Consider the following 10,505-nt stretch of genomic DNA (forward strand, 5'->3'; position numbering starts at 1 on the left):
ATGCATCTATCTTGCATGTCACATAGTGCAATGTGACTGATTTCTTATGTATATGGCAAGAATTTTAGACACTACTTCCTCTATTGTAGCTTAAATGTTTTTTTATAGTGTTTGCCCATGATTGATGTCTGGATTTGTGTTCACTGACTGCTCTGCCTTCATGTAATTCTTGGGACTGTGTAAACAGCCTGCCATGTCTGATTCTCCTAAGAGGTTGAAATTGAATGTGCCTTGTGTTGTTTTATGTCTGGCCCCCGAGACTGGCTCAGGTTGCTCCTGCACAACAATAAGCTGGTTCTCTGCCTAGATTACACTAGAATTAAAGCTATCACTCCTTCTGTTTGGTTTTTCTCATTTTCTCATTTTGTTTAGAAAGTATACTTAGGTATCACAGGTTTGAATTTATTCTTTTAAAAAGGTTTTACTCAATTAATAAATTATACCCATCAGAACCTTTTATCTGTGATTCAACCCTCCCCACCTGGATCATTCATGTTACGTTCTTCCCCCTTCGGCTTGGGCTGCTCGGGTCATAGCACCACTTTAGAACCACTTTGTGAAAGAATAAAGTATGAAGTGGGCTAGTAGTAGACCTGCATTGAAGGAATATGATGCAGTGCTGAAAACACTGCTTAAGAACTGTTGTTTGAAACGACTAATTACAGTAATTCTTTCCTTCTTTAAATGGCTGTTAGAGAGCTCTCTCTCTCTCTCTGTGTGTGTGTGTGTGTGTGTGTGTGTGTGTGTGTGTGTGTGTGTGTGTGTGTGTGTTACTAATTAGCATTTAGAATTAGGTTAGGATGGTTAGACCTTAAAATTTAAAAAAAGCGATACAGTTTGTGTAATTTTGCTTCTGTACACCACCACAGTGGATTTTAAATCAGCATGTGATTACAGTGCAGACTTTCAGCTTAAATTAAAGTGGTGAAATAAAAGGACTGTATTAACTGTTTAGGAATTACAGCCATTTTTATACTTGGTTCCCCATTTCCAAAGGTTCAAAAGTGACTGGACATTTAAACATTAAACATTTAAACATTTTTCTTTTTTGTCCACAACAAACTAAGACGTGGTGCTGATTTCAAGTGTTGACCTTTTTTGGGTACCGTATCTTGGAATGCTTGGTGTGGGGTAAATACAACTGAAGGAGGCCATTGTTAGGCTGAAAAATCAACCAATAACACAACAAAATAAGACAATAAAAAAGGAAGGCTCTAGTGAGCTCAGAAACGTGAAACAGCGTGGAACACAACAGAAGACAAAGGATGTGGATGATCACAGAATTCTTTCCCTGGTTAACAAAAACACCTTCAAAACATTTGGCCAAGTCAAGAACACTCTTGTGGAGATAGGCTTGTAGATTTCATGTAGGGATCGACTGCAAAAAATGTTCATCCAAGTGTTAACAAAGTTCCTTACATGTAAAATTATGCTAGCCTCTGAAAACAAATAACTGTGTATAAAAATGGCCATAATTTCTAAACACTTAATGTAACACTTTTGTGAAACCTCTTGAATTAAAGCTGAAAGTATACACTTCAATCACATCTTAATTGTTAGATTTAAAATCCACTGTGATGAGATACAGTGACAAAACTCACTAACAAAATGTTATGGCCTTAACTGTAATTAATGTGTGAGCATGCGCTGAATGCTGGCTGCATTTCCTTTAGAAATGCAATGGGTGTCACTATTTCCATATTTTCCAAACATCTTTTTAAGGGAATGACTTGGACCAGTTTCATAGTCTCTGGTTTGTGTGTGATCCTAATGGATTTGCATTCATTTGGAGAGAAAAAAAACACCCACACATGCTGTAATTTTATCACATCGGTATTTGCGCTACAAGGTCAGGAGGAAGGTGACGTTTCTGGTGGATACATAGATTCTCTCTCTCTGTGGATGAGGAGGGAGAGCAGCATTGGCACTCTTCACAGTCATTCAATAGTTAAATGTTAATTCAGCAGTCACCTCCCGGTACGCACGCACGCAGTAAGCCCAAGCTTCATAAACGAGCTGCTGCCGCTGTGGTGTCTCAGTGTTTCCACTGATTCCACATCAGTGAAGCAGCTCAGAGAAGATGGCACTGGCAGACACAGAGCGCGGAGTGTCCAGCTGCGGGGATTCGGGCGCCCAGTTTTCCGAGATCATCGAGCTGAATGTCGGCGGACAGGTTTATGTCACCAGACACAAAACTCTGATCGCCGTCCCAGACTCACTCTTGTGGAACATGTTCAGCAAGAAGTCACCAAAGGAGTTGGCGAGAGACAGCAAAGGGCGCTTCTTCTTGGACAGGGATGGGTTCTTGTTCCGCTACATCCTCGACTATCTCCGAGACCTCAACTTGGTCCTCCCGGACTACTTCCCCGAGAAAAGTCGGCTGCAGAGGGAGGCTGACTTTTTCCAGCTTCGGGACCTCGCAAAACGCCTCAATCCCCGGGTGAGTAAAGAGAATTCAATCAGTGAGGAGATCAGCCAGAGCGACACAGAAGACGGCGGGCAGCAGTGCGGCTCCTCCGGCGGCTTGGAGACTTTACGCACCATGTCTGTCAGCGGAGCCATGCGCTCCCCGTCTCTGGACTCTAGAAAGTCCGGCTACATCACGATAGGATACCGCGGCTCGTACACTATTGGCAGAGACATCCAAACCGATGCCAAGTTCAGGAGAGTGGCGCGCATCACAGTTTGCGGTAAGACCTCTCTGGCCAAAGAAGTGTTTGGGGACACGCTGAATGAGAGCAGAGACCCGGACAGGCCCCCTGAGAGATACACATCCCGGTACTATCTCAAGTATAATTTTCTAGAGCAGGCATTTGACAAGCTGACAGAAGCGGGGTTCCACATGGTGGCCTGCAGCTCCACGGGCACCTGTGCCTACACCAGCAACGATCCCAATGAGGACAAAATTTGGACAAGCTACACTGAATACGTTTTCTGTCGGGAATAACCAACACCATTCGCGCCACGTCCGTGTAAATATACCTACATTTCACACCACAGAGGAATGTCTTCGAAGAGTAGTGCAGTTTCTGTGCTGATTGGTGACTTTTGTTAAGGAGTGACTGTACCATATTGCTCCATTATTGCCAGAAATTAGACACAAAATGCTCCCTCATCCCCCAACAAATTATTTTACACACAAGATTTTGTTAAGATGGCTTGAAAAGATGAAGCTGTTCTGAGGTTCAAAGTGAGCAAAACTCAAAGCACTGCAAACATCATCTCCATCTCATAGAACTGCATGTCAATGTTTCAGTCATGTCTGACTCAGTGCTGTGTGAATTGAGTGGCATCCAGGAACAGACCAGCAGCAATTAGTATTCAGTGTCATTGTGACTTCTAGGCTTGCTCGAGCACTTGTTTGGCCAAGTTTTGTATTATCTAATAGGCTCTTATAGCAGTTCTATCACTGACACGATTGTACTTGTATGTGAAGTGTTGGTAGAGTTGTATTTGTTATAAACTTACTCATTACAAATAAAGTCTTCTAACTCTGTTATTCTCAGCCATTTGCCAGTCATCCTACCTTCCTTTTAATGTCTGCACAAAGATTACACAACAACAAAAATAGTGGCATTCACCTCTCTCCAACCTTTTAAACCATCCTCAGTGGGGGAATCAAAGAGTCAGCCTCAAAGAGAGATGCCCTACACAGAAATCTCACTCCGTCGTGGCAGTGGAGCCGCCAGCTCGACAAAATTTGTCACACAGTTTTAACCCAGAAGCGACGTGTTACAGAGTAGTGTCTCTGCCTGTCATTGCACTCACGCATGACTTACAAAATCCTGACTCTGAACTTTCCTTGCCTCCCACTTATTGTATCACATTTGCAAACTGCCCTTATAAGGTGCTATGTGCTTCCCAGTAACCTTTGCCCTGTTATACCCCCCCCGCCCAAAAAAACCAAAAACAAACAACAAACAAGCTCCACATCTGAAGAGACAAGCCTTTAAATATTGCAGGAGCATCCTTTTTTCCCTCCTACCTATCCATTTTGGTAGACAATTTCATCAGCACGCAGCGTGGATGCAAATAGTGCAGCTGTGCACACATGATGTCATTATCATTTCAAGTGTAAATAATGAAAGGGTCCAGCTGCACACAAATAGGAGGGTTCAGTCCGCCAGGGACTGTGGATGAATGGAGATTCGATTGGTGTACCTCGGCTGTGGGGGACGGATTTTTTTTTTTGACTGGCCAGCGTACAGCCAGTCCTGGATTATACGTTTCATTCAAAACAGACATGTAAAAAAAAGTCCCCACATTCAAGGCCACGGGTGGGATTATAGGAAATCGGGGGCTTACAGAGTCACAGTCTCTGTAGGGGTCCGGGACATCCACCCAAAGGGAACGTCTTTGCTAAATGCATCACTCTGCTTCAATTTGGTTCAAGAATGTTGGAGAAAGGTTCTTTTCACAAGGATGACAATTTAGACATTACTGTTTGTATATAAATGGTTCATAATAAATGCACTCTTAAAGATAATTATGCAGACAGGCTTTTTCCATTTATGTAATTTTGTCTTTTCCTGTGTGACATTTAGATGTGTCACATCAGGAAAGGAACAGGTGACAAAAACAAAAGATGGCTCATGCAGGCTTTCTCTTGTGGCTCGCTGAGATACTGAACCAAGAGGTCATTTTTGTTATTAGCAATATCTCAACCTTTCCTACCGTAAGATATCTTGAGCACTTTAACTAAGTTAGCTTTACCTTTGCATGCACACCGGCTCACAGCTAAACTGGAAATGTTTGCGAATAAGCATGTGCATCCACCCCCAGAGTCTAAAAATACACTCCAGATATAACAAAGTGACACCGTCTTAAATTCAGACCTGGCAAGTTAATCTGAAAAGAACAAATTCATTAAAAGAGAAGAAAAGATGGTGATATTATCAGAGCTCATAAGCAATGTTTATAGCGATGTTTGCTTGGCTGATACCAGTTTAGCTGCCCTATATTGTATGTCTCCTAAGTTAAGCCTGAGAGCCAAGTGATAGATACTTTACTTTGAACCATTTGTTATGAGTTATTCAACAAAGAAATCAGTGTAAATTAGGGAGAAATGATGCTGCACTCACACAGAGGACAAAGACATTAGGGAAAAATAAAGTCTCTCTTCCTAGGCTCAGTTAAGAAAAGAAAAAAGAAAGGAAAAATATGTGTGTGTTTGGGTGTGTGGAGCCAGAACGGAAACCGAGTCAGAAAAGAGCCATTAGCCCAGTGGAGACTAGTGAAGAAACGCTTCCATTTCAATTAATATTGTACAATCCTGTTCAGAAGGATAACTTTTCACATGTTATCACCCGTGAGAGGAAATTATGCCAGACCAGGAGTTTTTGAGGAGCAGTGTCCTACAGAACACGATAGCAGCTTTGCAACCCAGGCTCATTTTTAAGCGTAACGCTGTCCATACTGCATGAAATCCAATCATATCTGTTGATTATTTACAGCTGGATGAACAGACGAGGGACGAGGCAGCCCGAATGAATGTGTGACATACCACAGCAATAACAGCTGCAGTTACTGGGACAAATTTTCACACACAATGTTATATAACTTACTACTGTGACTAAGATATTGTTACACAGCTGCATAAATGTAAATTATTTGGCTAAAAAAAGAATCATTTTTGTCTAAAATGATTTAGTTCCGTCCTGGAATACAAAGAAGTCTTGGAAATCTTGGATGAAATGGTCAGGGCACACGAAAGATGTCTCATAAGATATGACCGCATTATCTGATACTAGTTATAAACATTCATGTGCTTTGAATTTGAATAAAGCTCACGCGGACCCTCGCACGGGTGAGTTCTGAGTAATAAACAAATCTGGGAAAAGAGGTCAAGAGCTTATATTGAATTTCTTTCATGTTTTTTCTCATTTTTTCTGGGAAGTTGAAACACACCACACGCTAATAACTGCTCTGAAGTTGGGAAACACCCTGGATCAGTCAGCCATTCGTCATGGAGCTCTGCATAAAAACAATGATGGATTCACACCCACATTTACACACGGTGCAGCGCGAGCAATTTAGAGACTCCACAACACTTGCATGCCCAGGGGCCGTGGGTGGAAACCCACTCGGACATGTGCGGCAAACGATGTTATTCACTGCTATGCCAATCATTCAAGCTGTTGCACCACGTGCACACCCAGCCCCACTCTGCACTTTGATACATTTTAGACAGAGAGCATAATTTTGCAATTCCCGAGAGAGGGCTCTTAGCTGCAATTTGAATTAAATGATAAGAAATCACAAAAGAGAGTCTTTTAGGACAGTTTTCACTAGTCTCCACTGTAATACAATACCCTATGCTGCTTTAGATTCTGGTAATGCTTCATTCAGGCTAGAGACAAAGTCATTTTAGTATTTTGTTACAAATTTTTAAAGGGTCATTATTAAACACAGAAGTCAGAAATCTAAAAGCGTTGCTCTGACTGTACTTTTCTTATTAACTCTAAATACAAGAGAGAAAAGTGAAGAAACAACAGAAGGGGATGAAGAGAATGATTCTACTTGGTGCAGCACTGGGGCAATAAATAAAGGCATGATGAGAACAATATGCAGTACTGTATGATGTATGAGATAGTAAACATGAATGACAGATACTGAGGAGGACACGTCCCATGAATGTGCTACCTTTCAGCGATGTCAAAATGAAATAAATGGGCCTTCAGGTTTTTCCCTGTGAGTGATGAGTGGATAACAGAGAACGAAGAAGGAAGGTCAGAGATTGAGTCAGGTGGCAGGTCAGCCACAGAGATATATGACTTTGGACTGTCAGAGATCATTAGTGCTCTTTCCTTTCTAACACACTTTCTTGTTATATTTGCTGTTCTCTCTCCGTTCAGCTTCCTGATATGAACCTCAGCAGATTGCTTGCATCTCCCCGGGACGCCTCCTCAATCGCTTTAGATCAAAGTCGGTTTCATTAGCACATCACAAACCTAACTCTGGACAACGGGCTTCATTATTCTAATTCAGCAAAACATTTTAAACTTGACTTCACAACGGGGGGATACGGATCCGTCGGGGCTCACAGGAGGATAGCGCTCCCTGCTATGTGAAATCATAACAGTGTAGCGTTTCACAAGGCTTTTGGAGAACTCAAGAGAAAGGGAAAAATCTACAAGTGAGTGCAGAAATAAATGATTAATTAAAAGCACTAGCAGCTTTCTTTTTTAACCAGAGCTTCTGAAGTCCACTTAAATGCTGCAGTGCTTTTTTTCCGCAGTGAAAGAAGAAGCTTTTTTCTTCCCATAAAAATGAAACATTTAATTTTGCTCAGTGTCTTTTCTACTGAGCACAAACAGAAAATAGAGGCATTTAAAATCTGCATGAGTAACAAAATAGAAATCTAAATGCGTGCGTCTACTTGTTTACATAGACACTCACAGTCAAGGCTCTTTTCTTCCTTGCAATTTTGTATTCATTGGACAGCTGAGGCTGACAGGAAATGAGGAGAGGGAGAGGAGATACGAGTCCTAACAAAGGTCCTTGGTTAAATCTGACAGGGAATATTGTAGTTATCTGACTGGCAGCTCAAACACCTGGTCACCATGCCCTGCAAATACAGTAATGGATACATAAAAGTCAGTCCAACCTTATTCAGTTAATGACTGAATAAAGAAAAAGAATGCTCGGTAGGAATGATCCAACTTTAATCTACCTTTTAGTCACAGAATACGATGTGATTGGGCATGAATTATTTTGCTAATTTGGTTTAATTACATTACACTGGCCTAATTCAATTACCATTTGGACCCACTTGTTTGATAGCAAATTAATTGAATCTGCAATTATTTGAATAAATAACAGGTCAGATGATTTGTGATGGTAAAGGTCGTACTAGGATCAGTTCAGCATGAGGCGACCAACATCAACTGACAAGTACAGCCTCTTCCAAAAAACTGCAAGCAGAGTGCTTTAAAATATTTGGGCTTTATGAAACACAAAAAAACGTCATTCTCTGGATGAAAGCACATGTTGCTCAAAGCTCTGTGTGTATTGTACAGTACTAATGGTGCCTTCAAAGCAGTACAACTTAGGAGGGGGTTGAACAACACAACAACACAGGCCGTCTCGTCATCCACCTGTGTTGAGTTTGGATGTTCTCTGTGGGTTTTTGTGGGTTCTCTCAGTGTACTCCGGCCTTCCCACTCTCTAAAGACATGCATGTGCTTGGTTAGCTGGCAATTCCAAATTTCCTTTGGTGTGAATGTGAGCACGAATGGTTATCTGTTGCTCTTTGCCAGCCCTATGACAGACTGTTGACCTGTTCAGGGTGTATCACAAGTCTTTCCCCTATTACAGCTGGGATAGGCTCCAGCCCCCTATAACAACCCCGAATGGCATAAGTGGAAGAAAGTGGATGGATAGATGATTGGATATTGTTGTTTTTACCATTTTATAATAAATCTGACTTCAAATGATTTGGCCCTCATAGCGTGGAGCTTTTATTTACATTTTAAACAGCATCTCAGGGGAGGTATTGTGAAGAAAACATCACACCCTGTGGATTTTAAATGAGAAAAGGGGCCATAGCTAAAGGATTGAATGCCATAGTAGCGAATGACTCATTGGTGGGATCTTTTTTGCCATCATGAGAACAACAGTAGCAAAAATTATAAAACCATAAAGGCAGTAATATTAGATTACTGAGAGCAATATGGATTATTTATTTGTTCCATGTGCGTACTTGTGTTCATAGGCACTAAATACCCAAATTACAAACTGAAAACTAACTAATGCTAACCTTGAAACAAAGCACCTGCCGCTGGAGCCACTGCTGTCGTTGTTACAACCAAAGCAACTCACTTCACATCTCACATTTAGAAGATCATGTCTCTGGCACTGTGCAGAATTCCTAATGCGCGTCGCAGTCTTATTTCAGCTCTTTTTAGATTTCTGATCATTTCTGATCAGCAGTCTTCAGACTAATATGATGTGTCCCAATCACCTGAGCTGAGATGTTGCGCCGTTCATTCGCTTGGCCATGAAACCTCCCACCTTTCACCGCAGCTGAATTCTTTTGAAAATTACAGTCATCAAATAGAAATGCTTTTTCCACAGCTGCTGTGCACTTCTGTAAAATCTTTCTTACTTACCGGGGACCGCTCGTCTCACGGTGAAGCCTTTCATTCCAGTTTTCTCTGCATTCCTACGGTTATTAAAATCAGATGCCCTTTTAAACTGGCTATGCCAAGTATAAGTGTGGCCCAGATGAAAGATGAGCAATATGAAAGCTTCACTGTGATATTTTTGATTGTGGTGACAAAACATGTAACCAGTAGTTATCTGTAAGAGCAGCTTACAGCTGGGCGTTTTAATGGTCTTGCAACCAAAGAGTACACAGGACAAAATTCTCGCCGTGCCAGAAATTTAGGATGATGACCTCACAATGTGGCATTATGGTGGTTAGTAAGAAGAAGACTGTGTTCAATCAAACCCAGAGTCTTTGCATGTGTTCTCCTTGCCTGCATGGGTTTTTCCCAGGTTGCTCTAGATTCCTCCCAGAGTTTAAAGACATGCACATTAGGTTAAGAGGTGATTCTTCATGAACTGTTTGGTCTGTTTGTCTGTTTCTCTGCGATTGACTGGTGACTTGTTTAAGGTGCATCCTGTGACAACTGGGACAGACTCCAGTCCTCTGAACAGGAAAAACAGTTACGTAAATGAATAGTAACTCAAGTGACTATTTCTGTTTTAATGTTTTGAGAACAAGCAGAAAGCCGTGTCACATCTGCATTTTCATCTGTGTCTGTCCTATGTCTTTAAGGTGTCCAGGTGACAACTTGTGTATAGATTTTATTACCGTCCATGTCACTCTGGCTAGAATCGATCACAAGTCAAGAACCAGATTTGTTTAACATGTGCTAGAAAAAACAAAAAAATGTTTCAAACTAATCTGCATGCACGTTCTATTAAACCAAAAGGACCTGAAGGACAATGTCATCTGCGACTTTCAAAAAGGAAAAGAATATGACAAAACCCCCACATCCTGCATTGTCTTACTCTCCAGAAGATACCGTATCTGGCTAAATGCACTCAGGTTATCTTAACCAGTGGTTTGACTGATTACCCTATGTCTAATAACATACCAGTATGATGGCACAGGGCACACATTTTCTTTTCATATTGCAGTTGTTATTTTGTCAAAGAACAAAAAAAAAGTAGTGCATGTTTTTTTTGGTCTAAACCCACATTGCCTAATGTAAGTGACTGTGAGTCTATATCAGTGCCATCACAGCCCACTGATTTCTTGCCCTTAAATGATTATTCCACATCAATAATTTCCTTCTCATCTCCACATCTTATAAGAGTTCATTACATTTTTCTATTTGGGATCCAGGAAAGTCCTCCCCTTCAGTCGCTGCACTTTCTCTGGCCAAACAAGGACCAGCACTGACAAGGAATTCATTAAAACCATATCTTTTGTTTTGTATCAGGAAATTATTGGGACAGTATAGTTTTTTGGTCTTGCATGTGTGAGGGGCTACTAG

The 10,505-nt window shown here is 41.3% G+C and overlaps 1 protein-coding gene across 1 annotated transcript; it reads left to right on the forward strand.

Moving 5' to 3' along the window:
- The first annotated feature begins 1,855 nt into the window (after window positions 1-1,855).
- On the forward strand, window positions 1,856-3,917 carry kctd12.1 (potassium channel tetramerisation domain containing 12.1). Its single transcript, XM_040005820.1, has one exon. It carries the CDS (start codon window positions 2,081-2,083, stop codon window positions 2,945-2,947), a length of 867 nt encoding a protein of 288 aa, XP_039861754.1. The 5' UTR covers window positions 1,856-2,080; the 3' UTR covers window positions 2,948-3,917.
- Window positions 3,918-10,505: the final 6,588 nt, after the last annotated feature.

Source organism: Simochromis diagramma, unplaced genomic scaffold (assembly GCF_900408965.1).
Source record: "Simochromis diagramma unplaced genomic scaffold, fSimDia1.1 OVJJ01000501.1, whole genome shotgun sequence".
Taxonomy (NCBI): Eukaryota; Metazoa; Chordata; class Actinopteri; order Cichliformes; family Cichlidae; genus Simochromis; species Simochromis diagramma.

Excerpts from the sequence above, each read along its gene's own strand:
- kctd12.1 (XM_040005820.1), top strand. The coding sequence starts at position 2,081 with ATGGCACTGGCAGACACAGAGCGCGGAGTGTCCAGCTGCGGGGATTCG.